Genomic DNA, 27,969 nt, shown 5'->3' on the forward strand with positions numbered 1-27,969 from the left:
AATGAAAAATAAATATAGGGAAGGATTCATTTAATCAGTTTACATAACTCACTTAAAAGTAACTTGCATGAGGACCTCACCAGGAATTACTCTGTGATTATAGCTTCCAGGACCCTTATATAAGCATGGGTTCTGGGAAAGGCGGTAATGATGAGTGACGCTCCCAAAACGGGTCCTTTGTGTGCCACCCCTGCGAAATGCCAAAGCAAGCCACTAGAGGGAACTCAGCCTATGCCCTACAAGGCCCTGGCACTGGATTTTCCCTACTACTCACTCACTTGGACCTTTAAGTTATATGCATATGCGTACATAAAGCTATATGCATACGCTTTAAAGAAACCTGCCATAGTAACTCCATCTGTTAAAGCAAATGTACCACTGTTCTTCTGTATCGCAAACACACATGATGCATTTCATCTTTTATATTATTAGTAATGTATTTTTTTACCTTTTAATTATTTTCTTTCCTCATAATTTCATTGTCTGTGTGGTGTCAACACTCTCCGGAAGTGAACCAAAAAATTACCTACTGTGCTTCTGGCTACTAGTGGGTGTGTAGAACACATTCCTTGTATTTCTGGAGAGAAAGGGACTTGGGAGTAGGAAATTGAGGAAGGGTGGCGACTTCCTAGAGATCCTTAGAAGGTGAGGTCAAGGAAGCTGGATGGAATTGAGGAAGACAATATCGAGAAAGATTTCTAAGTGAGCGAAGTGTTCCTTCTTTTGGTCATCATGTATTGGTTTTCTGTTCCTTCACCTTGTTCAGTATCTTATATCTGTGCAGAGGGAAAGCACCATCCTTCATGGTCCTCAGGGCTCAGCCCACACAGCCATCTCAGTAATGTTAAATGTAAGCGAAGCTCTTCCTAAGAAAAAGGTGACTAAGCTGGCATTTGGATCAAGACTGCAAGATTGGATTAAAATTACTTTTACCCTTCCCCCACATTTTCACATTGTGTCACCACAGAATTTGAAAAGTAGGGCATGTTTGTGTTAAAAATGGTATAAAAATGCAACAGTTTGGAAGAGAGCAAGTAATAGCAAGCTGTAATAGCAATACAGGTTCACTCTTCAGTATTGCCACAGGGGGAAGGAATAAAAATGAGCTGCCCTGCCTGTACACAGTTTCTGTTTCATCTCAGGGATATTTAGGTGTGGAGGTTGCCTTCCCACTGGGTGCTACTTTTGGGGCAGTGGAGAGAAAAAACCCTTTTGTTGGAAGGCTGCTTTTTCTGAATGCTCTGAAATACACCGAGATGTTGCCATCGATTCTGGCACATTGCACAGGATTGCAGAGGATGGTGACTATGTGATCCAGATGGGGGGGGGGGGGCGTGTGTCACCAGAACGGGGGGTTCTCACCTGGTCCCTCTCTTCACCCCAACACTTCCTCAAGGCAGGAATTTCAGTGAGTATGTTACTTGTTCATTCTTGTGTATGCAGCTACGGCTCTCCAGAGCTTCAACGTTTATCCAAAGCAGCATGGTAGTCAGAAAAAAAAAAAAAGAAAGAAAGAAAAAATATTGAAAAATAAGGAGTGAAAATGAAATATTGTGAAAGTAGGCATTTAATTCTGCGCGGGCATAGTTAGTTGATCACAGTTACCTGTGTGGACAACGTAATGGCACCTATGTTGCCATTTCCTCGTTACGGAAGTTAACACACTTGCAGCAAAAAGTCATATGGCTGCTGCTGAATGAGATCTCTGTTATTATAAATTTGAAATTCATTGAAATGGGAGAAAACTGTAGGTTCCATGTTAAAGCTTTTGGGGTCTTTGCTTAAGAAGGACTGTCTGGTGGTAGAGAGAGACTGAGACACTCATAAACTTCACCTTCTGTCCTGCTATAGGAAGATCCTCTTTCTTGGGAAAGACTGTCTGTCTTCCAGGATCTAATGAGAGCCAAAAGATAAAGCAAATGTAAATTCAAGAGACTATGAGGATACAGTGCATGTGCATGGCCCCCTCGGCCAACTGCTGGCTGCAGAATGTTTGCACAGCAATGGAGAGCAGCAGCCAACAAGCAGAAACTCTTTACCGTCAGCCTTCCCCACTGCTGCCTGTGGGGAGAGGACAGAGGGGATGAACTGAAAATGACAGTGGTGTGTATAGGTTATATATTATATCAAAGGGTCAAAAGCAGGCATGGAGAAAAGTGTAATGGTCATCTTTCACATGCAAATTACTACAGCTAATATGTAATAAAACTGTACACAACACAAAACCTAAATGCAGCCTGATTTATTTCACTAGCTCTATCAAATACCAAACATTTCAAAGGAAAACATTACATTAATTCCATTTTACATACTGAGATGAGGAAGACTTGCAGATCACACAGCAACCATGTCTACTAGCAAAGGGAAAACCTGGCTGGAGCTCCAGAAACTGTGGTTCTCTTCCTGAGTTAGTGAAGTGTCTGCTGAGTGATCTTAAGCAAGCTAGCTCACTTCTGTATGCCTGTTTTTCCAGCTGTAAAACATAAAAGCTGCAATCATTCACGTACATACTCTACCTGACCACTTCTAAAAACCTGTGGAAACCTGAGAGTTGTAAGCACTTGTGCAGCATTTGGTGATACCTAAAGCAGTGCTAGCCATTAGGAATGCTGTGTCAAGGTGCAATTCCTAGCAGTGAATAATAGGTACTCATCAGACAGAGAAAAAGTCAGTTACAAGACTTCTCAGCTCATTCTGTCTTTCCCCAGATGGTCTCAGTCAAGAACTGGTAGCAAATTGCATTTCATCTAGTCATTAAAATTCCCTAAACTTGCAGCAACATCATATACTTAGGGAGATAATTTTTTCTTGCAGTTTCAATCCTTCCCACATAATTAAATGGTGACATCTATGCTGCTTCTGTCTTACCTCTAAGTTGACCTTGTTTTTCAGGTTCTTTTCCTACCTGTCTTACAATTATTTTTATCTTATCACTCCTAGTACAGGACATAAAAATGTATCAGCACTTTCTTCAGTGCTGGCATAAAAAGAATACCTCAAATTTGGACAAGGTCTGTTAATCTACTACTCCATTAATTCCTACAATGACCTGTTGATATTCTAAATATGACAACATGCAAGTTCTGAATATTCTGATGCTAGGAATGCAACTTACAAACAAAAGACTCACTTATATTTATATATATATATAAAATAAAATAAGAGATTTCAAGCTATATATTAAGTAAGGGCTAACCTTATTTTTTGTCATGCAGCTATGCCACCAGGCAGTAAAGAACACAAGATCGAGGTGATGAGAAAAAACAAGAGAAAGGCCTGACGCTGTATACTAAGCTCTTTACTGAATGAAGCTCTAAGTCTCGTTTCAGGGAAGTAAAAACAAAGTAAATTGTATTTTGATGGCCACTGCCATCACCACTTACAAGGATATTTGCAAATTAAGGTTCATAGACCTACCTGATTAAAGCACAGTGCTTCAGTAAAGGAGTAAATGACGTCTTTAATAGAAATCACATCTCCTCAAAACTTTATGCTTCATGACATTGCACCACTTCCTGAAAGACATACAGCCATATACTGAGCTACAACTAAAGACTTAGCAAAGTCCTATAAATACAAGAAAAGTCCTTGATCCCCAAACAGTTCCTTTCAGGTATAAATTACAGAAAACACACTGGTTTGCTCACCAGTTCCAAACTACAGCATAAGTACACGTAACCGGTGTGGTTCTTGAACTGAAGACAAGGGCTTATGAACTACTTGGGACTAAGTGACCGCATCCGCCACACACAAGCCTGAGTATGTGTAACTTGTAGTAATGTCACCCAACCAATGTTAAACAGAAGTACCAATGCAGTCAGGGCGTTGTAACATCTAAAGGCCTGCTTCTTGGGGGGTGAACAAATGAAATTTTATCACCTCATGGGAAAAAAGGGTAGAAAGGAATGCTGGCTTCAACACAGGCGAACACCTCTGCTAGGGCGTATTCACTGTGCAAATTAATTCCTCAGGGTTTTTTTCTAAATTCAGCTGAATTCTTGGCCTTCCTGTCTTCCCTTTGATAACATTCTTCTGTACTCTCAATGCAAAACAAAAAGTTCTCTACACTGTTGCTAACATTCTGTTGCTCAGCTTCAGTAGTTAGGTTGTTTTATTGGATAATTTATTTCTCCTTAATTGATGGATGTTCCCTTTATTAATCTTTTCTATTGAATCAGCAGCTAAGTATTTCCTGCTACCAAAAATATCTCACACTGTGGTTCCTGTCCTACAAGGTATCAGCAGATTTTCACAGTAAATGTTAACATCTAACAATCTTCATCTTTTACTTGCTTACTTCCTACCCTCTTTAGGGTAAGGACAAGCCTATTCATAACATAAAAACTTCTTAGAAATTACAACAGAAGATAATTCCTCTTGAACAGTTCAGACAGACACATGATTATGAAAAAAAATCTAAAGAATGCATTTTGAAATCAACATTCAAAGAGTACAAGAAGTTGCGGAAGAAATTTAGCAATGTGTTTTAACTGCATGATGGAAGTGGTAAGACTTTCTATGCAGAAATAGAGGTAAATTTATTTCTAAAACTACAATGAAAACCAATCTATAGATTCATCATAAAGATGAATCTTTAAGATTCATATAATCTCTAGGTGTCATATTTGATCTTAAGACTGAGTAAAGCAGGAAAAAAATATCCTGAAGTGTGGCAGGTATCAAATGCTTTATAATGTAAAAGTTTAAACAGTACCCCCTGAAAATAACAACAACTCCTTAAAATGACACCACTTAGATAAAGTAGTAATCAGATGAAACAAAACTCAATTTTTGGAAAAATTCACCACCTCATACACAGACTAGTCAAGAATTTAGCAGCATCTATCAGGAGGTTCTGGTGTAACGGAGCTCAAATGCACATGGGATTTCTAGCTCCTGCTGCACTGGGAGGCAGAAGCATTTCAGCTTTAGTGGAGCACCAAGCCAGCCGTTATTAATGAAGCTGTCCAATGGGCTGAAACTCATCCATGCATGAAAAGCCAACAACCGATATTTCTGTGCTCCATGAAAGCTCATTTTTCAGTACCATTGCCACATGACATTTAACTGTTTAAAAGTAAGCTGATAGTTAACTCGCACAGTTGATTCCCATGCAGTTCTCACAGCATTGTGCTGAAGGTTTTAAACAGAATCTAACCAGTATGTTCAGTATCCTGACCCTGGCTGAAGTTAGACTTAATGAGCAATTCATTTCATTTCTGTACAGCAGACACATGACCAGCTCTTAGCACATCCACTAAGTTAATGTTCTTCTGTAAGGGCTGCTCATTTCAGAAGACTACATACTGCATTGCAAAGTCCTCCAAACATGACACTCATGTTTTTCTTTCATTTACTGGCTCTAAACTCAACCAACAGTATGTTCATGTAATACAATGCCCTGCCTTCAGGGAAATGGGAGGAGAAATTGGTCTAAGTGGAGGAAATCTTGAAAGTGAATCTAAGTAAAAAATATGGGAAGTGACAGATTCAGAATACAGTCCTAAGAGATGACGCTGCTTTGACTTTTCAGGCAATCGTGCTGAAGTGTATATAGATTGTAGGCCTAGTTGTATACACCAGCCCATTGGCCAGGAAGGGACTCAACCCAAGAATCTCAAGAAGATGGAAATGTTAAGTGCTCCACCACTTCGGCCAAGTCTCCACAGGACCAGTGATACTGACCCAGAAGTTAAGGGGGAGTTTTGCACCCTTTGGAAAGGCCAATGAAGCATTGTTCTCTTACCCTGAAAACCTTTATGGTCCAAGAAGGAAGTTTTAAGATTTTCAAGACTTCAGAAGTCTCATCTAAGCAGCTTTAAAAGAACCGACTGAGAAGCCGAGAACTATTGGCACTTCTATTTAACAAATTTTGCAATCCCCAGGGATGTGTCAGCAAATCAGGGTAGAAACAAAAAGGTATGTTACTCTGTAGCATCAGAGTTAACATTCAGACTGCATAATTTGATGTCAGCTCTAAGGGGCATAGAAGAAAAGAGGCTGATGATTAGAGATAATAATCATAGGAAAAAAAGATACTGCCTTTTAAATAATGCCAACCTACACGGCTGATGGGAACTAACTCTCGTCAAGCTGGTTATCAAGATTCAAGTTCAGAAGTTCAGCTGACAAAAGTAACCATTGCCTAAAGCTACAAGGAATTGCTAAAGGCATTTGCTTTTGTGCCTGATGACATTCAGGAGGAAGAAAAAAAAAAAGGCACAACAGCAGATCAATACGGCATATTGCCAGCTTTAGTGAACTGGAACTTGAGTCATCCCAAAATCCCACTGGAAATTTTTCATGCCCCAGTACTATTAAAAAGGAGGGGTTTTAATAATTCTCAGAAGACATGCTAGGATGTCATGCTACACTACAGAGTACTCAGACTGACTAGGCAGCAAACTGGGCTGTTGAAACCATAGATTTACCTTGGGCAAGCACGAGCATTAATCAAGGAATACAGGCCTGTTCTGCAAGACAGTGAACCTAGAAGTCTTAGGGATGGACCAAAAATTGTGTATGGATTCTTAGTTTAGAACATACATAGTTAAACAGCCTAAAACCATTATAATGAAGAATTTTGCACTTCTATCATTAATTCCTATGAACAACGCAAAGAAGTTGTCCCTTAGTTTTTAACCAACAAAAGGTTGAGACGTATCAGAAGCAGTAGTGCACATGGCATGAACAAGACCAACATTGCTCCTTCTAAGCCCCTGAAAACACCACTTATGTAAGGAACCACCTCAGCTGCAACCTGGCTGCTGGCATTGTCTTCCTATGTATCATTTCTAGAATACTACAGCCCAGAGAAGACTTTATCTTATGCAAAATCTGCATTATTTCCTGCTTTATTAATCTTATTTGAAGACTGATTAGTGGAGTACCTGCAAGTCTGTGTTCTCTCCTCAACATGCACATCAGACTAATCTACAGTCCAATTCTGTTAAGTGTTTTAGATCAGATGAATGGAATTTCCAGCATAGTCATCAGCAAGAGACAGATCTGGCGAAAGTTATGAAGTGGAACTTGCCCCATGCCCACCCTTATGTGCTACTTTTTAGTATGAACTAGTTTCATAACCCCTATGAAAATAATTAGGTGCATTGCAGCATGAATCTGCATGCACAACTGCCCAACTTTCTTAAAATCTGAATTCTCAATAACCAAAAGGGTAAGGAAGCTAAAATTGCGTTATCACAAAAAAATTTTTAAGACAAGGAATTCTTATTGAGCTACCAAAGCTCTTAATTAATTACATAGTTAAAAGCCGAGAAGGACAAAATGTTCCTACTGTTCACTAGAAGACAACCAAGTACTTTAAATTCACATACCTGAATTAACACACACACACACACAAAAAAAAAGAGACATGTTTAAGGGGAGGCCAAATTGTTTTATTTAATTTTTTAGTAACCAATTGGATTTTTGGCAGAAAGCTCTGCTTTTTTTTTTTTGTTGTTGTGTTGGTGTGGGGTATTTTTTTTTTTTTTTTTTAATTCTTTAAAGGAATCAGCAGTGCTCAAATTGATGGGTTGGAATTTTGGTCAAATTCCAGTTAATTTCAAAAACAAACAGATGAACAGGAATTCCAGATACCGTTTCCAGAGCAGAGAGCAAAACTTCACATTTGTATGAAAATTCCATGTTTGGGTATCGACTGGGACACAGCATGTAAAACTATTGTCAGTAGTGCATGAACATTCACATTTGATCTGGAACCTTAAAATCAGAAAGCTGTACTCTCCTTCCAAAATTTTCGTTACCTTGTGCAAATCAAGTCAAGTCTTCATGTGTCAAGTACACACTTAAAATTGTCCATATTTTATATACAAGACATCTACCATTCAGGCAGTGCAAAATACATCCTTTCATAACAAAACTAAAATGTACCTCTCAAAGTATGAACAAGAATATACACATAATACATGATGTACACTATTTACACAACCATAAAAAATATAATACAAGGAATATTTTTTTATGTGATTATAAGACTTGACAATCTTTTGCAAATTTAGTTGCAACAAGGCATGTTAAAGTTTCCTGGATGGAGTTTTCTCTTTGCCAATGACTCAAAGAGGTCTTGGAAACTAGGCTTGAACTTTCAGGAGAGTTTTCAAGTGGACTGCCATCAGCTCCCGGTTTTGGTCAGACAGTTCGGCTGTGCCACCCACCCAGTGGCTGGGAGGCTTTGGAAGGACACTGGGAGATGGCGGGTCACTGAATTTTGCCCCAGCATAACTTTCTTTTTGGCTCGCTTCAGCTAGGGTGATTGTTTTCTTGGACTTGGCATTTCTGAAGTTCTCTGTGTTTTTAAGTGGCTTTTTCTCCTGCTTCTGAGTCACTTCTGGCGACACAGAATCTTGCCAAAAGTTCTCTATCTTTTTTGCCGAGGTGATCTTTGTCAGCGGCACGTTACATTTACTCTTCTGCCTGTTAATCTTTGGTTGTTCACACAGATGTAAACTGTGAACGGGCTGGCTGTAGGGGACGGCAGCCTTCTCAGTCTTTCCCATCTTGTTCTTTAAGAACTGCGGAGACAAAGAACTCGCGTCAACGCGCCACCCCTCTCCTCAAGCGGTACCTCCCCACACAAAGCACCGCCGCCGGGACATCTGCAAGCATCGGCGGCCCTGGGGGAAGCTTCACGCAAGGAGGCGGAGGGGAACAACAACGCCTTGCACAACTCCTCCGTTACCACGTACGCGGCCGTGTCAGCGACAGCCAGCAGCCGGGCCGGCACCACAGCCCCGTCCGGGCGGCAGCAGCTCAGCGCCTGCCTTCCCTCTCCTGCCGCCATGGGGCGCTGCGCTCCGCGCACGTCCCGCCCTGCGCGCTCAAGGGGCGGCGGGCGCGCGGCCAACAGGCTAAATCCGGCTGTTGCTGGGCGCAACGGCGGCCGCGGATTGGTGGCGCCGACCAGCCAATCGCCGGCCGCGGTTCCTCTCTCCCCCACCCCCGAGCCCCGTCCGAGCGGGCGTAACGGAAACTCTCTGCCCCCTCCCTACCCCGTCCCTCCACAGGCTCGTAGGGGCCGGGCCGCCCGCTGACCCCCTGCGGCGGGGAGGAGAGCGGCCTCCCGGAGTGCGGGGGAAGGGGATGGGGGGGAAAAGGGCAGAAGAAGTGATCAGAAGTAGCGGAGCCCCGTGTTTACCTCCTTCCTGAGGGGTTTGCTGGGCGCGGGTCTCGAAGGGGTGGGCGCGGGGGGCTCCTCTGCGGGGGCTGTTACCGCGCCGGGGGCGGCGGAGACCGCTGGCGCAGGGGAAGCGCTAAATTCGTCCGGGCCGTGCATGCCCAGCGGGGTTTTTCTCCCCAGGCCGGCGCGATGCTGTTGGTACTGTTGGTAGCGGCTGGGCAGGAGCCCCGCAGGGCCGGGCCGGATCTTTCCCTTCCTCCGCCGGACTCTCCTCAGCGCGGGCCGTGCGCTGCCCCCCGGGCCCGCCAGGCAGCAGCTAGGCTGGTTCTCACAGTTGCTGTCCCCCCGCCTGAGGCGCTGGATAAGAGCGGAGGGCAGCCGCCTGGGGTCTTCGGTGCCTGCCGAGATCCGAGCCAGGAAGGGCGGCGGCGCCGTGGTGGTGACCATGGTCGGACGTGGGTACCCAGAGCTGTACCGGGAAGAGGGGTCAAGCCCAGGAGGGAATGAGAGGGTCGGGTCGCTAGGGAGTGTCTGCCCGAGCTTTGTGGGCTGAGATGGTGGCGCAATTAGATCCGCTGCTAGGAGAACATGGCGGGGGAGTGAAAAGAGCTGCTAGCAGCGCCCCGGTGTTGTTACCCGAGTGGGCACACCCCTTTCCGACACCGCACCAATCGCTATGCGAGGAGACGGCGAGCGGTACGCCTCTTCACTGGATCCGCCAATCCCGACGGAAGAGCTGCTTCTCTGGCCCCGCCTCTGCCAATCAGAAGCGACACAAACACTTGGGGTCACGCCCGTTTCCGCAGGCAGCCCAATCGGCGCAGACACAAACAGCGGGCACGCCCCCGTCTCCGAGTCACGGGCCCGCAGTGCGAAGCGAAGGTACGGGACGGGCGGTTCTCCTTGTGAGCGCCACAGGCCAATCAGACGGCACAAAAACAGCCCCGGCCACGCCCCCGCTCGCTCCGCAGCCAATCGAGGCGGACGTAAACAGGCAGTGCTGCGCCCCCTGGTGGTCGGCGGCGCAGTGGGGAGCAGGCACACGTCGGCTGCTATGGAGGGGCCGGCGCCCGGGCCCGGGGTGGCCGGGCTCCCAGCAGCTGCAGCGGCGGCGGAGGAGGAGGGACACGGTGGTGAGGCGGAGGGGCAGAGACGGGACGAGCGCAGCCTGGAGGCGCTGAGCCTGGCTGCCGGCGGCGGCGGAGCGGTGGCGGCGCGGCAGCAGCTGCCGGAGGGGCGGCGGGCGACGCTGGCGAGCGCCCTGGAGCTGGAGGGGACGGTGCTGCGCGAGGGGCGCCTCACCCAGTTCGTGGCCAACAACCTGGAGCGGAGGATCCGGCTGAGCGGCGCCCCGAGAGGCGAGCTCCCGGCGGCAGCGGCGGGCGGCGGCTCCATCCCCGCCATCGACCCGGGGGCCCTGCAGGACGTGGTGGCCCTGGCCGGGCAGGTGGCGGCACAGGTGGACGAGCTGCTGCGCAACGTGCACTGCGGGCTGCAGGCCTTGACGGCCCTCAGCGTCGGCTGCATCCAGACCTACCGCGACGGCGTGGAGAGCCTGGGCGAGGCGGCCGACCTCAGCATCCGCGCCATGTACGCGCTGGTGGCGCGCTGCGAGGAGCTGGACCGCGCCATGCAGCCCGTGCCCGCCCTGGCCAAGCGCATCCGCGACATGAAGGGCACCCTGGAGCGGCTGGAAGGGCTCTGCAAGTAGAGCCGCCCTGCCACTGCCGCCAGTGCGCTGAGCGAGGAGCCGCCGGCCATGCCGTTGCAGTGTGAGTGGCGCGGCCGCTGGGCCTGCTCCGGGTGCTGGACGGGGCTTGGCCGCTCCGACACGCCCTGGCTCGGCGGCTGCCCGCCCTGCCAGGCCTCCCGCCGGGGCTCCCGACGGCCGTTCTTGAGGCGGCAGCTCTCTCGGCCCGTTCTCCACCTGTACAGCCTTCCTCTCCCTCTGTGCCCCGTACGTGACCAGCCGAGATCCGTAGCCAGTTCGCTGATACTGATGTGGAGGAAGTGAGATTTTTGCAACTGATGAAGGAAAAGGTCCTAGTTGAAATCGCGGGGTAAATGGCAGACGGTGCTTCTTAGCTTCAGCTCATTAAAGAACTTGGATTCCACATGCCTTATGCTTTCTATTTATTGAGGGCTAGGAAAAACTAACCAATCGTAATGAAAAGCAGCTGTTAATATTTTGTTCTAAACCAGATTTGAAATTGTTGTGAACACTAGCTTGCTGCTTACAGGCATACATGCTTATTTGTAATTGACTTGGTGCCTGATGAGTAATTCTCACTTGGGCTCTTACAGCAAGTAAGCACACAGAATGCTACTGTCTCTTACAGGACACAGTTTTAAGAGAAGAGGAAATTTAGTATATATAGCAAAGACACTTGCTTACAGAGAATATAAAATCCATGGAATATAATTGAGATTCAGATAACAAATCTACATGCAGAGTTCTAAATAAAAGCCTTCAGATAAAGTGTGCTTTGCCTCTGTTAGTCTCTGCTGTTTTTTCAGTGAAGAAGTTTAAATGGCATCACTCTGAAATGATCCTGTGTTTTTGTTGTGGGGATTGTGGTGGTTTTTGTTTTTTTTTTTTTCAATTGGGAATATACCTATTAGATGAGGAATATGTGACATGGGTGTTTGACTGACATAAAATGGGTACTTTCGGGGAATGTATAACTTGAAGCTTTTGTATGTGCATCACTGTATGCAGAAGTGATTTTGCTGTATCAGTAAGTGTCTCCTCTGAGGCCTGAGAGTAGCCAAATTCTCTGATCATTATGGTTCCTATGCAACTAGCCTCTTAGATGATGCTCTTAGCAAGGTGTTCAGGACACAAATGACTTTGTAACACGATTTCCAGAGAGAAATGATCACTGTGATCTCGTGTATGTATAGTGGTGCTTCCAGTGACCAGTGGCTCCTAAAAGCCTTGGGGCAAAGGCAGCCAGAAATACTACTCAAGTCTAGTAACTTCGGGTTGAAGAGCGGATAGATTTACAATGGGTGCAGCTGCTATCCCGCCATAATCTCATTAAAAACACTGAGTGAGGGGCGGATGCTGTGATAGACTGTGCTTCTGTATGTAGACAATACTGAATTGTAACAAAATAATTTGTTTTTATGCCACCCTGGTTAGTGCAATACCAGTCTCTGGCCTGTTTTGGGTTTCTCAACATGGCCATGTGTTTCCGTCAGCACAAGATGTATTTCATGTGTGACCCAGTGGGAGGAGGCTGGAAGTGGGCTATGCCAAGGTCACGCTCTTTGGGGTCACAGCTCTTGTGGCACTGTGTTCTGGGGAATAGCTGTGGCTCCAGAAAGGGACCAGAGGGCTTACAGAGATAAGCGGAGAGAGAAAAATGAGAACTTAAGTGCCCCTGCCCATGGACCTAAGAAAACACTAAAGATTTTTTAACACCTCTGCAACAGCTGTACTCTTAATAGTTTTGGGGTGTTCCTCTTAGGAAAGTTTGAACTTCTTTATCATGGAGACATAGTAGTTTTGCTAAGTACGTTTTGTATATGTTGAGAGTGAAAACCAAAGTTCTATCTTGCTTAACTTGTGCATATTGTTGATATGTTCACGCAGACTTGTTTGTATAGCCACATACATACACCTGTGCTTTATTCACATAGGCAGAGGTGAAGTCTTTGAAGCAGATGTTTCAGTACGCTGTCAGTTTTCAGTAGCGTTTCGTTTAGTCAACTTTCAGTGATAATTCCCTGCTAAAATTGTCAAGTCTGTAGAATAAAATGATTACTTTTATGTTTTTAATTGGTAGTGATTAGTTGTCGTTGAAGTACTTCTTAATTATTGCTCTTCTTATTTGGTAAAATAATTTGAAAGCTAGTTTAAACTCTGCTCCTGCATCTGCACAGAGACACTTTAATGTGATTGCAGAGCCGGTTTCAGCCTAGGTCCTCAGGCAGTAATTTCTGACAGTGATATCATTCATGTGATGAAAAAGGGATGACTAGCAAATTACAAGCATGAAGGAAGAAGTAATTACACTGTTTAAATTTGGTTTTTAATATCTGTCTGAAAGCTTCAGCCTGTTTGAAGGGCAGACTTCCCTGAGCTTGGTGAAGTTGATCCTGTTCCCAGGTGTCTTTTACGTTTGCCATCCCTGGGGCAGGCATGGCTGAAACCATGCAAGCCTGTTCTGTGCCACCACAGTCAATATTGATGTGTTACCACATAGCTGCCTGGTCCTTCTGCAGTGAGAGGCTTCTGTACTGCCTTTTGATCTTAGTCCAGGCTTTCTTGTGCTGTTAATTTTGGCACTTTGCAACTTCAGGTTGTTGAGTGTGAAAACTTTCAGGTTCTTTTAGTCTTTTTTGCTTAACCTGTTGTTGAGTGGAGTAAAACCAAGTTTTGTTTTCCAAGACCTTCAGATGGGTTTGCATGTATTTTCTTGCTTAGTCACTCAGCTTTACAATTGACCTTCTTTTCCTCCTTAGCTGCCAAGTGAGCTTTCATTGTAGCAAGATGGACAAGGTCAAAGTAGAAAACTAACAAAATGATGTGCAGAGCAGTAAGCAAAGCTAGACACAGAATTAGCTGTGTGCCAGGAATGAGCTCCCTGCTCTGATAACCGACAGTGACTCTGTTAGGAATTAGGTTAGTTTGATTATCCCTTTTTTTTTTTTTTTTTTTTTTTCCCTTCAGGAAAAGTGTCAGATCTGACTATGAAAATCCTTTTTCTGATGAAGCTGTGGTTGGTTCTGCTTCCTTCACAAGGTCTTTTTCCTTCCCTCCTTTGTAAGGCTTTATATTCCCTGACTGAATCAATTCCATATGCATGCTATTTCAAGGAGCTTTACCAGATAAAACCTTACTGCAGCTGAAAAAAATCCAATCAATCACCCAAAGCAGGAATGAACATCTCTGACATTTCACCTTTAAGGCTTTTCTTCAGTCTTACTTAATTGCATCAGGTATTCAGTAAGTAAATATATCAACTTTGTGTGTGTGTCTTGCTGCCAGCCAGACACTAAAATGCATAAGTCTTTGTCTGGAATGTCCAGATTTATGGTGGTACTTACACCCATGAGTAAGGTCTTGGCTGAGTTACCACTATGAGGTACAGCATGCAAGTTGAATCCAAGACCGTATCTCTTAGCTCACAACTATTTTAAAATATGTTTAAATAGCATGGTTGTATTACCAGAAGACAAACCCCTTAATTTTAAAGCTTTAAAGTTAGCAGCAGCTTTCTAGAGTCAGTAGATCAGCTCTCATAGCAAACCTTGTTAGGTGAAACTGAAAGGTCTTGAAGATAGAGACCTCTTGCAATAGGTGTCATCCAACATAAGACAGGTTCTTGCTGTCAGGTGCCTTGTCCTAATCAACACTGGAGTGTACATCTGCGAACAACTTTAAAAGATTAGCAGATTATCTTGCTGTCACAACCTGGTGTTATGTCCAGGAAATTGCTTCGGGAAAAGAAGAGTCCTTTAAAAATGATCCTGGGTCCAATTAGTCTGTGTTTGTGGATATTGACTCCTAGCCCTATCCAGGAAATATATCCTGGATCCTCCTGCCATGCATGTAAGAGCACACATGGAAGAGAGATTTGTGACGTCTCCTTTAGAAAGCTTACCACAGTATTGCATCAGATGCCGGAACTGAAACTCAGCTGCATTTCACATTTGCTGCTCCAGCTTGGTGCCTGGGGAAGGCTTTTGTCATCATCAGCCTCTGCTATTCAAAGCTCCAGGAATAGAGATACAATAAATGGACTTGGGCCCTGACCTTCCACCCTGTTAAGACAACTGTAGCACTATGCCCTTATCTTGTAACAGGAAAAATGATAAAGGATTGAAATTTCAAAGCTTCCTGCTGTTCTGATTCCCTCCTACTGTTTATACACATTAGAAGCAATACGAAAAACCCAAACCAAAATAAAAAGCTATAAACCCCCTTCCCCCCTTGCCCCTAAGACTACTGATTGATCCTCTTCCCAAATCCTAGAGGATGTAAATAGGTTGGCAGTTTCCTAAATAATAATAGTTACTGGCTGTCAAGGATAGTGTGCTTGAGATGCCCCCCACAGTAGTGTTGAATCCTGGTGAGACTTAAGGGAACCTGAGTTTAAAGAAAATGAAATACTACATTTTAATTATAATGTTGATAGAGTTGGAGATGGGGCAGTCTACACAACACTTGTAAAACTGGGATCTGTTGTTTGTTAGCAGCGTTGGGCTGCTGTGTGCATTGGTCAGGATGCAGCAACATGCATTAACTGGGAGAGCAGAGAAGCAGAGTTAAAACTATCTTGATTGTTTTCCTAGATTACAGCTAGAAAGTGCTGTCACTGTAATTGGTCCCAGAATTCGAGTTAATGTTGCTGTGATTAATTACTGTGAAGTACCTTTGTTGCAAGTTGATTTATTTCAAAGAAGGGTAATAATTTATGTCAATGTTTTTATTATCATAAATGCTAGTTACTGAGGGAAGAATCCCAGGATTTTGTCCAACGCTGCATTTCTTGTCTCTGTGTGACCTGCCGTGCTTTTTCCTTGTTTTCTTTGTGGGCAGTGCTGGAAGAATTCCCAGCATTGAACTTGCTTGTGAGACAAAGAGCCATACCCAGTGAGTGGTTAGGAAGCACATGTTAAGTTCAGCTTCCTTGTCTGGAAGTACCTGTAAATAAAGGGGGAAAAAGCCCTGCAAACTTGCTAGACAATCACTGCTAATTTCACAGTGATGTAATAATCCTGGGTATCTGGTTTGTCACAGGGATTGTTTGATGACACTCAGCAGCAGAAAATCCATAAAATCCCACGTGGAAATCTTAGCTTTTTAATAAATTAGTTTTCCCTCTATGGCATAATATCAGGAGTGACGTTTACCAGCCACTTTCACTCTAATGAGATTCTTCTTGTCTGAACTTGAACTGTTGCCGTGCAAGGAAATGCTAACCTGAAAATAAACCCCTTTAAAGTCAGAACATTTGACTTTGTTCCTCTCTCTGTTTTCGCTGCCTAAGCAGTTTGTTTACTTGGAGGATTTTTTTTTCCAGGCCGGGACTTTCCAGTGACGTGTCCTCAGCTGGAAGGGGAGGGGAGTTTCTTACCACTGAGCAACACTGGGATTTTCCGTTTCCCAAAACTCTTCCCTGCTGCCATTTATAGTTGATGATATGGATCTAGTTTGGTTTTGTTTCCCTCTTTAAAGAAAGAGATGTGCAACTACAAGCCTTTCATTTCTCCTGCTCCTTTGTCATCAGCTTGCTTTTGTTTGATGAGAGCACTGGAAGGTTCTAACGGTGTCACACCCCTGCTCAGTTTTCCACAGCCACCAGCTGTGCTTTCTTTCCCCTGCGAAAACCTTGTTCTGGACCTCATCAGATTTCAGCATTATTATTTGATCCTGCTTATCTTCTGTCTTCAGTTGCATGAGTTGCTACATCAGTGGTGTTATACTACCAAGACACCAGCTTTCTTACCTGGCTCAGTTATGTCCTCTTTCAGCTGCCCTTGCTGTTTTCCATCCCTATTCTGCCTCAAATTCAAAATGGTTGTCTGCAAGTCCTGTCTGAAGCTCGCTTCTGCTGCCAGATGACCTATTCTCTTTTGATGTCACCTATTCCTTTACCCTTTAAAATACCTCCATACATTACCTTATGCTTTCTTGTGCTATGATTTCCATGCTGCTGTCATTTACAATGCTCCTCGCATCCAGAATATGCACCACCAATTGTCTGTTTTATAAATTAACTCTCAGGAGCAGGCAAGGTAGAAACTACAGAGTAGATTTCTACTTATTATACTAAACAGGAAGCATTACAGAAAAATTAAACATCTATAACAGAAAAAAGCTCAATCTTGTGACTTGGTTCTGATCTATTTTAATAATATGCCAACAAATGCAAATAAAAGTGAACAAACTACTTGCAAAATAATGCTAGTATGTGTGCTATGATGTATCTGGTCAGAGATGGGAAAATCAAATCGACTGTTGCTCACACAGGCTCTTGAGGATGGGGTTATAGTATACCAAATACCATGTGACATGGTGAGGTGATGCAATATTTGTAAAATGCGTGCAAGACACCAAAGCAAACTGTGTTGTTTGTCCTTTTAATCATAGAAAGATTAAGTAAATACTGGAGTAAAGCTGCTGCTAAATGGGATTATGGGCTCCCTGCCTTCCTTTTTGCTTGTACACACACAGGGCCCTCACTGACTTTACTGAGGTCTGTATATATTTATGTGGAAATTAAAAAACTTAATAGAATGTGTTATATTTATTACTTGCAACAAACCTTGGAAAGGAAGAGTGGCAAAGAAGGATGGGCTTGAATATTAGGAGTACAGGATATGCCAACCACTTTCTCCCATTTGTTCACCAAGATTCAGATATACATACTTCAGTATGGCAAATACTTTTTAACAAGATTCTTCTTCCCTTACTCTCAGTGATGCACAGGCGGTGGACAAAGTCATAACCAAAGGATTAATTTAGCTTAGAAGTTGTTAAAATTCAAGTCTTAATAATGGTCAACTAGGTAGTTCTTAAGATGTATTATTAAAATTCCTATCAGCAAGGACTGCAGGCTTCAGTCCAACCAAATGTCAAGGTCCTTTTCTTACACTCTTAACTGAACCGTAAGTAAGTGATGTAACTGATTGGACATCCAGTGAAGTAGGAGTCACGGAACATGTTTCCCCTATGTGTTAATGTAAACCAGAAAAATTGTGTAATTTGTTGACGACTACTGGAATTTACATAGCACTGTAGAAATTTTTGGTTGCAGCATTAATGCGTCAGCATTTGGGGTTGTGAAATCGCATGTACATAGCCTTTGTCCTTGGTTATTTACGAGCTGTACTTCCAGACAGGCATGAACACTGTGTCTCAGAAACAGCCCCGTTTCACTAACAGACAAAACAAGGACTGCGACAAACCTACATTTGTTTCTCTATGAATCTGTAAGCGAGACATTAATTCATAAATATCTTGCTGATAGTAATTTGTGTAATACTTTGGAAAAAAGCCTTTCCTATGTTGAACATAGGCAATCAACTTCTCCTTGCACAACGTATCTTCAGCAGCATGACTCGTCACTGCTGCCTGCTAGATAGTGTACCTTTAATGGTATGAATTACTTCTGTAAAAAGGAAGCTGGGTGATGCAAACACAGGAGTCATATCAAAATCTTTCTCTGTTATATCATTTTCTTTATTAGCTTTTTCTTTCCTTCTGATCCCTTTTCATTTCTTACTAGTTCCTTCAGGGAATGCCACAACTGAGCCCTTTTTTTCCATTCCCAGCTTTCCTTCTGGTTAGGGGATGATTTTTCCAGGTTGCACTGCTGTTTTAAGCTACCTCTAGGAAACTAAATCAACAAAGACAGTTTGTGCATACATCGCGCTGGCACAGCCAGTGTGCTAGCAGGCTGAAATACTTGGCTGTACTTTGGAAACCTATTTGGTATCAGGCACAGTTGAAAGTGAATTCTCACTGCAAGAGAAGAATGTTTTTGTGAGCTGCTGCAAAAGTGGCATGGCCCTAGGGCTGAAAAGGATGGGAGATTCCACAGGGAGCTCTGCAAGCTTGGCTCCAGGTTGCTTCTTGAGAAGTAGGAAGAAAGAATAAATAGGTTAGGTGGTAAGTTGCCTGTATTACCATAGATCTGCCAGGGTGGATAGGTGGAGCTGGAAAGTACTCACTGCAGCCACTGTCCCCTTCAGTGACAGAGATTACTTTATCTCTGAGGTGATTACTACTGTCGAGACTGGGTACACATTTATTTATCATGCCTTTGGATTTCATGGTTCATGTAGAAGAAAATACTACTTAGCATTAAATAGATGGTGAATGTAACTGAACCATCCTTTGTAGCTCACATCCTATAAAAAAAAGAGAGAGAAATTACCAGGTTTTGTACATGTGGTTTTGCCACCCAAAGGTAAAAAGCTTCCTTATGACAGCGGGTGTCAGTAACAGATGGAAGAAAACACAGCTAGATTAGGAACAATGGTAGATGTAACCCGAGTTTGCTGACTGTGGTTCCAAGAGCTGCCCTGAGTTTTAACTTTGTTTTGGTCTTTTCCACATTGGAAACATTAAAAAATACAGCAACAAAATTCCCATGCATTTTTTTTCTTCTTAAAGTATGAGCAAAATGTTTATTTCCACATCTGCATTAATAATGTCAGTTGTGTTCGTTTATTAGTTTAGCTTTACACGTTAAGATGACCCAGATTTCATTCGGATCCTTAATAGATCAGAAATCTAAGAAGAATTAAGGCTATGTTTTGATACTTTGTGGCAATACCAACTATGTGTTAAGGCAACATGAACAGTCCTTTTCCTGCCCCTACTCCTGCCCACCTTTTTTTCCTGACCATCTGATGCACTTCCCTCTTGAATTTATCCATACTGCTTATGCAGCTGCAGAATGAACCAGAGTGAGGAGCTCCAGCTGAGCCCAGCAAAGAGGGAGGGGGAAGCTTGTTCGCCTTCTGGCTGCGTTGATTCCCTGCTTTGTTCCACTGCACAGGCAGTTGCTCAGCACAAGGGAGGAATCAACATGGCAGAAGAAAGAGTGTGCGAGCCTGATCGCACAGCTGAGATAAGGAGAGTGCTCTGGGAGGGCTTGCAGCTGCTACCACTTAAATCACGTTGACCTACAGCCCACAAAAGTGCGTTGCTTGTGCTGGTGGTTGGGTTGCTCCCAGGAAAGAGGCCCATGGCTAGGAGCAGGGATGTACTGGAAACAGTCATTAAACAATGCCTTTGATTTTAATTTTATGCTGTTCGATATATAAACACTCTTCCTTGTGTGGCTGAAACTTCAGCTACCGAGTTGGTAAAGAGCATTACCTAGCAACAGCTCTACCCATTTTGAAGCTGGTACATACTGCAGTGTAGAGAAGAATAGAAAATAATGAAGTGGGCTGTGTTTCAGGACAAAACTGCCTCATCTTTTCATTTTATCTGCTCCCTCTGTGGTAATCCGATTCTGCATCTGAGATGCAAAAGGTCAGAACAGGCTTCCTATTTTAAACCATCATCTCCTTGTGTATAATCAGCATTGTGTCCTTACTGTTTACACTCATTTGAAACTCTCTGCATCACCATTCAATAATTTACATTTAATAAATCAGTTTGATTTGTGACTCTCTGCTGTTGTGTACCAGCTTTTGCTGGCATGTTGTTCTGATTTTCCATGTTAGAGAACATGTATAGGAAGGGCCACAACCGTGGTCTACAGAGGCTGATAAAAGTCTTCCCCTGAAGTTTAGAAAGCTTAGAACATGTCACATGGCAGGTTTCTGACAAAACATCCAATTATAGTAAAAAATACACTACTAAACTCATTTTAGCAGATTTAACTCCCAGTACGTGGAAGGTTATGTGGAGGTTTTCCTCCCCAAAGGGACTTTTGAAAAGCAGTTTCTGTAGAGCAAAGGTAGGTACAGGAACTCACAAAGTGACTTTTCTGAAGAAGTGTAAAATTTTCCAGTAACGGCCTGCACTGTGCATGAAGATTCAGCCAAAACCCTAAACTTCCATGTACTTGGAAATATAGGAAATTCATTTCAGGCAAGTACAGAGTCATCTTTGTACCTCCTTCCCTTTATCAAGAACCTTAATCACTGTGAGTAACTCCCTGAAAGTCCATCTGGACAAGGACAGATTCATACTGAGCAAAAGTCTGAGTACAAGGGTAATAGGTTTGGGTTTTCTTTGCATTAATCTACGCCTAGTTACAGCAGGTAAAACCAGCACTGAAAAGAAGTGGCATGGATTCAACTGTAGTTGTGTGAATAGCAATGGACCACAGGCACTTTGTTCTCAAAGTTTATCCCAGAATGTCCATCATAAGTTGCCACTGTGCTATGAAGCCTAAAGTGGTGAAAATGTGAAAGAGTATTTGTAGGGAATGACAAACATATTTCAAATGGAGAAAAAAAAAAAAAAAAAAGAAATCTCCTTTCTCTAAGGAATGCTTGCAAGATGTGAATTTACAACCTATACAACATCATGGTCTACAATGACACCTGCCAACATATTCTTAAGGTCTGCTGTATCAGTTATGCTGCAGGTATATATGCTAGGATATTCCTTTTGCTCTCTATTTCATTTTAAGTGAGGCTTTTTTGGGGAAAGAATAGTATTTGTTCTTGTAAAGCTCATTCACATACTGACAGAAAGCAAAACTAACCTCTCAAGGGCAATGTTTGCGCATCTGATTTTATACGTATATAAATGCATACACATTTTTCATAACTTAATTTGTATACAATATAAATATATATTCAGATTTGATTTTTAAAAAGCCTGTGTGGCTGCCAGGCTGATCACTTTGCTTTATTTCTTTCCTTTGCCTTTGGCTAGTTTCTTGGCGTATTTTCAGGACTGCAAACACTTCAAGAAAGAGAACGAGTCTTCATTTACATTTGCACAGTAGTTGCACATGTTTTGTATAATAAAGCCATATAAATAAAATGAGGTCTGTATGTATTTTCTCTGGTACTAGAGTATAGCTCATACATGCATTATTCTTCACAGGCTTTATATTCACGTATATCCATAGTATACATATCTATAGGTACAAATTTATAATGCAGAAGGTCTGAGAGAGTGCCTATGGGTAATAATATTTTCTTTGCATGACTGATCATGAGAAAAAGATTTCTGCCAGTATAGCAACCCAGAACTTCATCATCACGTACGCAGCTTTGTAGGCTGAAACACTGACCCTCTCTCGGCTATTTCAGGCTGTAGAGGAGTGATAACCCTGCAGCAGTTACTGACTGTCTTAGTCTGCCTCCATCACTAATCAGGACCTCAGTTACTCCATTCGTTTTAACCACAGACTCAGTTCAGGGAAAGATTTTTACTAAGGTGTACATATTCAGGCACTAGAGAAACTAGAAAGTGTAGCAACAGAACACTGTTTTACTTTGTGGAATCCAGTCACTCCCCAGCCCAGCTCCAAAGACTATGAGTCATGCTTTCCACTTGCATAAATCAGATGAGTTTCTTGTATATTATGTCATACTTTTGCCTACTGCTAGTCATTTGCCATTGTGAAATGTTAGTTGGTTGATAACTTTATCCATACTCAAAGCACACTACTACCATATTATTCCATTTTGTGCAGTAGACCATATATTCTTAAATGTTGCATGTGTCTGTTCCTTATAGTGTAGATTTCCATTGAAAACCATACTTCACATCTGATGTGAGTAAGGCCTCAGATGTCTAGGTCAAACCATGAGAACTCTAGGGAGACCAGTGTTAGTCTTCCAGGAATGACAGGCATCTTGCTTATATGCTTGCTGTCCAGCTTCTTATCTGTTCCATCAAGCACACCATCATTTCAGCTGCAGGGGAACAATTAGCAAGGCATCTTGTTTTTCAGGCCTGGTAGTCAGTGCTTGAAGTCACAGCTGCAGTCCTTCTACAGGAACAGCAATCTTTTGCACAGACAGACACCTTCTTCCCGCTGCACAGGCACACATTTTTCCAGTTTCTTCCCAGATAGATCGGCTAAGTACATCACCTGCTAAGTAAATCATCTGCCATGTCTGCATGTCAGAGCTGAGACTGTTAATGGCTGCTGTACTGGTGTGAGATTTATATGTCATCATTACAGCATGCACGTTTGGTGGTGTAGTCTGATACCTTATGGTGATTATCCCAAGCATGATACCAAATTCAGTGCCAGGGATTTAAAGCAGCTGCATCCCAAGCTGCATCTGCGTGCTCCCTGCCTGTACACAGATTTATTTAGTTTATGGGTTGAAATAATGCTTGAGCTGAAAATGTTGTATTTCCAGAATGAAACCCTGAAGGAAAATTTGAGGTTTAAATAAAGACTTGAAAGCAAGCTGCTTATACTGCATCCATTAGTCTGTTAGTTTTATTACTCTTACAGAAAGGAGGGTGTAGTCTGTGTTCTACTAAATGTCTGGGTTGTCTTCTGTTGGAAATTTTATTAGGAACTGTATCATAATCTCACACTAGGGAGTGACTCCAGGAGTTGATTTTGCCATTTTATGCTGTTTCCTGTTTACTTTGGACAGGAAAAGTATCCGTACTTAAACTTACATCATTTTAAGTCTGTGAGATCATGGTGCCCCCTAATGTTGTGAAGACTACAGACTGGTATTTTTGTTTATGATGTCCTCTCAAAGCTTTCTATAGGAAGCACACTGTAAATGACATTTTATTTTCTTAAATATATTGCAGCAGAAAAATAATTTGTCTCAGAAGTTAGGTTCTTAATTATTTGTTGACACCAAACAAATAAGTTAAAAAGTGTTGAGCTCCTAGCATTTTTTTTAAGTGAGTGCATACTTAGCCTTTTTAAATATGGAAGCCTACATATGTATTAGAGAACTTAACCATAAGCAACCATAATACTAACTTTTCATTTCTCAAAGTATGTTCTCACTCTACTGTTTTTTAGGGTTTTGGTTTTGCTTCTGATACTATTAGAATCTAAATATCATTGGCATAAAATATGACTATAGCACCAAAGAAGTTAAAATATTTCTTCAGATTTAGACAGTACTCACCCCTCCCCATGAAAGTTTCATGCACACTGAAAGTAAATCAGTCATAAAGGAACACTGTACTAGTCATCCATTTTGTCGTAAGTCAGTTTGCCGTGAACATTAAAACCAATAAGCAAGAAATTAATTCACTGAATTAGTAAATAAAGCATAAAAATAAATATTTCTCTGTTCCATATATGATATCTTGCAAATTTATAGCATCGAGTTTCTTTACAGGTGAACGCCTATACCATAAAGTGGAAAAATAATACTGTATGAATCATGTTTGCATACAGTTAGCTTCTTTCATAATTACTTTCACTTAAATCCTGTGGTAGTCTCAGGTTAGCAAATAATATGTTTGATCCTTGTTTTTTTAAGAAAATGTATTTACCAAATAAGAGTCAGAAATGTCTGCTTCATAGAACATCCTAAGGGATGTTTTTATTTTAAGTTCATTATTACTTTATGAACACGTGGAAAATAATGTTATACTGAAACAGAATAGTAACAGCATTGCCGACCTATGTCAGTATAGAAGAGGGCAATACCACATGTTCTTCCTTCAGGCAAAATACGTGATTTATCCACTTTGCACAGAACAAGTGAACAAGTAACTTAAATTATCTAGCTACTTACAATATTAATATATGACAATAAATGTGTAAAATTATTCATCAGCAATAATTTGGGAAACTGTTCAGTTTGTAATTAGGAAAGTGTTAAAGTGTGTGTGTGTGGGTAGTGTGTGGTATTTTTTTGATGGGTTTAAGTCAAAGGAGAACAAAAATACAGCTCTCCACTATCTGAAACAATGAGCTGAAACTAAAGAAGTCAATGTACCTATGGCACAAAGGATGAAACACATCCTGGGAAAATGACTTCCTGATCGTAGTGTCTTCTCTGCCAGGAAAAGTGTTTAAATTGGTGAGCGGAAACCAGAGTAAGAATACAGGCATCTGAATGCCTCTAGATGAAAGAGAACTGATACAGAGAAAAGAGGAAACGTTGTAGCATAGACTGCTAAACAGTTGCTTTCTCAAAGCAAACCCTAAAACGAGCACTAGGCCACCTATGTGTTCCTTGCTCAGACACAGCTATGTTGGCTTGTGAAGGTGACATGAATACACCGCTGCCCTCTGCTGTTACACCAGGAAAAAATCATCTTAACTACTAATGTTACAAAGTCAGGCAGGAAAGTATGCCCGTTCACAAAGGCTGTTTGATGTCACACGCAAACATCATCCTGTGCCTGTGTAAATTGCTTCAAAACGTCTAACGTGACAAAGTCCAGTGTAAACTATTTATGCACAACATTTAACATCAGCTGTAAATAACGAGTTTTCCAGACCATAAGGACACACCACAAAGCACAAGATCAAGTTAAGAGTAAATAGAGTTGCTTGAAATCTGTGTTTTATCTGTGGAAGGCAATGCAACAATACATTCTCAAACGTGAATATTCTATTCTCTGGAATAATCTGGAGAACGCTGTTCTTTTGGGTGTTTGAATTTTCCCCATGTAAAATTCCCTAAGGAATACACTGAACAATGAAGACAGCAACAGGGATGATTCCCTGCTTCAGTATTCTCTGTCCTGTATTCCATTCCTAATGTCCTATTTATAGCATATTCACTTTTAAAATCCAGATGAAAACCACCATTCCCATGTCACCATCAACTGATCAACACACCACCACTCATCACACCACCATAGAAGCTGTGACACTGCTTCCTCCTTTCTCATTAACTGCCTTCAAACTGTCATCATTTTTAGTACCTGATCTGGAGCAAGATCGTATGTGGCAAACAGACCTAAGTATCACAACTCAGGAAAAGCCCTAGAGTGTGGTGAAGGTGCTCTGCTGACCAGGTAGTCAGAGGGACTTCTTCAACTTGGCTCAGAACCACCAAAATACTGAACTATGGATGATACTTGGCTAAGCTCATTTTGCTTCATTTATGCTTCATTTAACTCCCTACCTTATATTTAAAAATTCTAATATTTTATTTGCCTTGTGCATTGCTAAATAAAGCCAGATGTACATATCCTCCCAGTTTAACACGCAGCATTTTTGCTCTGTAGCTGTTAATTTTGCTTTAAACGCGTATCAGAATCTTAAAGCTAGATGACAAAACCAGAGATTATTGCTCATTCATAAGTTTTTGTACTATTCTTTACCTCTGAAATGGTTTTGTTCCTAATTGTGCCATGCTGCTGATGTTAATGTATATTGCTCCTAATTTACCGAAATAAGAAACAGGAGTCCTTTGCTTCTTTGCACGCATTTCACTTTCTTTTCTAGCTGGTCTTCAGCACCACCTGGTGTCCAACTGTTGCTTGTTTGTTCTGTAACGGAAAAGTCAGCACCTTATTTCAAACATAATTAATGTTTTAATGTATTTAACAGTTAAGAAAAATAATAAAAATAGTCCTTTGATGTAGCAAGATTTTGAACTTTATCTAGAATTAGAAAACCAGTATCTGAAGATCACAAAAGCCCTAGAGGACAGTCAGAAACTTCTAATGTAGTACGAGAACCTAATGACTCAGATATGCAAACTACTTAACTGACTACTTCAATTAGTATGAAAGGATATTCTATGGAAGAAACTATGTCTAATAAAATCTAGAGTGATAAAATGCAGCGGGAAACAGTCACCTGCTGCTCGGGTTGGGCTGGGTATAGGTCCGTGGGTGGGGAGCAATTGTATCGTGCACTACTTGTTTGGATTTTTGAGTGGGAAGTGTAGGGCTTATTAGTTCATCTCTATTTAATCTTATTATCACTATATTATTATTTTACTTTTCTATAAATTATTAAACCATTTTTCTCTCAACCCATGGGTTTTTACCTTTTGTTCCCACTGCTTCTCCACCTCATCCCACTGGTGGGGGAAGGTGAGCACGTGGCTGCGTAGTACTTAGCTGCTGGCTGGGCTCAAACCATGACATCAGTACAGGGGCATCTCCGATATAGTAGCGTATCTATTACAAGCAGGCTAGCACAGTCCCACTATTAGCTGGCGCAGAGATCCATCTATTTCCACCTCCAGTCCCAGCTATATGTGAACATCAATGGAAAACCAAAACCAGAGCAAACATCTGCCCAAGCCTCCAGCTATGCTCAGCTTACGATGCTTCCCGAGCCTGATGCTTTCAATCGCTTTCTAGCTCCTGCCCAGTCTCTCTTATGCCCACATAAACTCTCCACATGTGCAACAGCCTTTCCTAGGGAGTCCGGAAGCTCCAGACAAGCGATCCCCCCAGAACCTCCAGCCCAGCTCCCCTAGTTTGGCTCGGAGGGGCCTGTGGCCCGGCCTGGCTACCTCCTCTCCAGGCTGAGGAACCGCAGCTCTGGCCGCCCTTTTCCAACGAAAACCTCGCTTTTCACTGAGAACCCTTCCCGCCCCAGTATGCCTTTCTCGGAGACAAGGGACCGACCAGCACCTCTGGCGTGTGGAGCCACACAGCCCGGCCCGGCACCACACCGACGCGGCCCGGCCCGCTCTCCCCCCACTAAGGCGCGGACGGGGCAGACGCCCCGACCCCGCCTGCGGCAGGCAGCCGCGGGCCGCGGCCCGGAAGCGGAAGCGGCGCCCGCGGTGCACTGTGGGCTGGAGGCGGCTGAGGCGGAGCTGGGTCTGAATGAAGGCGCCGCGGGCGAGGGGCCGCTGAGCGCCCTGAGGCTGCCCCGCTCCCCGCGTCTTTTCCCTCCTTTCCCTTCCCCGGCGGGCCCCGCCATGTCCTACAACAAGATCCCGCCGCGCTGGCTCCACTGCCCCAGGAGGGGACAGCCCGTGGCAGGTGAGCGCCCGGCGCGGCCCGGCCCGGCCCGGCCCGGCCCGGTCCTGCCCTGCCCTGCCCTGCCCTGCCTTGCCCGGTTCTGCCCTGCCCTGCCCTGCCCTGCCCGGGGCGGCGGTCTGGCACCAGCGGGGGCGCCCCTTGCCCGCCGCTTCGCTCCTCTGCCCGCCGCTCCCCGCTTTTCCGCAGCGTCGTGGGACTGGTGATGGCCTCCTTGGGGCCACTGCGGCCCCTCCGGGCCCTCTTTGTCCTGTGCTGCGGCGGTGCTGGTGCGGGGCTGTTCCCCCCATGCGCTCCCTGGGCCAGTGCTTGTCCTGGAGCTGCCTTCCCGTAGGACGGCTGTTTTACTTAAAGCCCAGCTGGCAGCAGGGCTTTGCCTTCAGCGCAGAGGCTCGCTTTCTGTTCGGCTAGTGCAGTCCCTGGGGCCGATTCGCCCTACCCTCTTGCAGGGGTATGGGCCCTCTCCTGCTCTCGGGGGCCTTAATGCTCAGTT

The 27,969-nt window shown here is 43.5% G+C and overlaps 4 protein-coding genes across 11 annotated transcripts in view; 2 read left to right on the forward strand and 2 right to left on the reverse strand.

Annotated features, from left to right (window-relative positions):
• Positions 1-7,378: 7,378 nt before the first annotated feature.
• Positions 7,379-9,916, reverse strand: PNRC1 (proline rich nuclear receptor coactivator 1). Its single transcript, XM_065681259.1, has 2 exons — positions 9,161-9,916; positions 7,379-8,537 (listed from the first exon to the last, which is right to left on the reverse strand). The coding sequence occupies exons 1-2, from the start codon at positions 9,587-9,589 to the stop codon at positions 8,097-8,099; spliced, it is 870 nt and encodes a 289-aa protein (XP_065537331.1). The 5' UTR covers positions 9,590-9,916; the 3' UTR covers positions 7,379-8,096.
• On the forward strand, positions 9,156-11,058 carry BORCS6 (BLOC-1 related complex subunit 6). Its single transcript, XM_065681258.1, is given in 2 exon segments — positions 9,156-9,850; positions 9,853-11,058. Coding segments are annotated over 2 exon segments (1,155 nt in total). The 5' UTR covers positions 9,156-9,696; the 3' UTR covers positions 10,854-11,058.
• A 4,393-nt stretch (positions 11,059-15,451) lies between these two features.
• On the reverse strand, positions 15,452-27,453 carry LOC136015387 (uncharacterized). Of its 6 annotated transcripts, none has more exons than XR_010613179.1 (3): positions 26,528-27,273; positions 25,854-26,021; positions 15,452-15,797 (listed from the first exon to the last, which is right to left on the reverse strand). XR_010613179.1 is itself a non-coding variant. In XM_065681260.1 (3 exons), the coding sequence occupies exons 1-3, from the start codon at positions 27,415-27,417 to the stop codon at positions 15,543-15,545; spliced, it is 651 nt and encodes a 216-aa protein (XP_065537332.1). In that variant the 5' UTR covers positions 27,418-27,453; the 3' UTR covers positions 15,452-15,542. The 6 variants fall into 6 exon arrangements, 2 of the variants coding, with proteins under 2 accessions (XP_065537332.1, XP_065537333.1); XM_065681260.1 differs by having other exon boundaries at positions 25,921-26,021; positions 27,123-27,453; XR_010613178.1 differs by lacking the exon at positions 15,452-15,797 and adding an exon at positions 18,311-19,009 and having other exon boundaries at positions 26,528-27,272.
• The window catches only part of RNGTT (RNA guanylyltransferase and 5'-phosphatase), a 192,070-nt gene continuing 191,353 nt past the window's right edge, over positions 27,253-27,969 (forward strand). For 2 of the 3 annotated variants that reach the window (XM_065681254.1, XM_065681255.1), the window contains exon 1: positions 27,254-27,479. In XM_065681254.1, the coding sequence (XP_065537326.1) occupies positions 27,416-27,479 (64 nt within the window). In that variant the 5' untranslated portion in view covers positions 27,254-27,415. Of the gene's footprint in view, positions 27,480-27,969 lie in introns of all 3 variants that reach the window. The other variant, XM_065681256.1, reaches the window with a different exon arrangement.

Source organism: Lathamus discolor, chromosome 5, assembly GCF_037157495.1.
Source record: "Lathamus discolor isolate bLatDis1 chromosome 5, bLatDis1.hap1, whole genome shotgun sequence".
NCBI classification, from domain to species: Eukaryota; Metazoa; Chordata; class Aves; order Psittaciformes; family Psittacidae; genus Lathamus; species Lathamus discolor.

Bases quoted from the DNA above. Each gene is read 5' to 3' on its own strand.
- LOC136015387 (XM_065681260.1), bottom strand. From the start codon at position 27,417: ATGGCGGGGCCCGCCGGGGAAGGGAAAGGAGGGAAAAGACGCGGGGAG. The intron at 26,022-27,122 runs GTGCTGGTCGGT...TTTCCGTTACAG, and splicing joins TGTGGCTCCACACGCCAGAG to AACAAACAAGCAACAGTTGG. The intron at 15,798-25,920 runs GTAAATTAGGAG...CTTTATTTACAG, and splicing joins GACTCCTGTTTCTTATTTCG to GTACTTCCAGACAAGGAAGC.
- PNRC1 (XM_065681259.1), bottom strand. From the start codon at position 9,589: ATGGTCACCACCACGGCGCCGCCGCCCTTCCTGGCTCGGATCTCGGCA. The intron at 8,538-9,160 runs GTAAACACGGGG...TTGTCTCCGCAG, and splicing joins GCAAACCCCTCAGGAAGGAG to TTCTTAAAGAACAAGATGGG.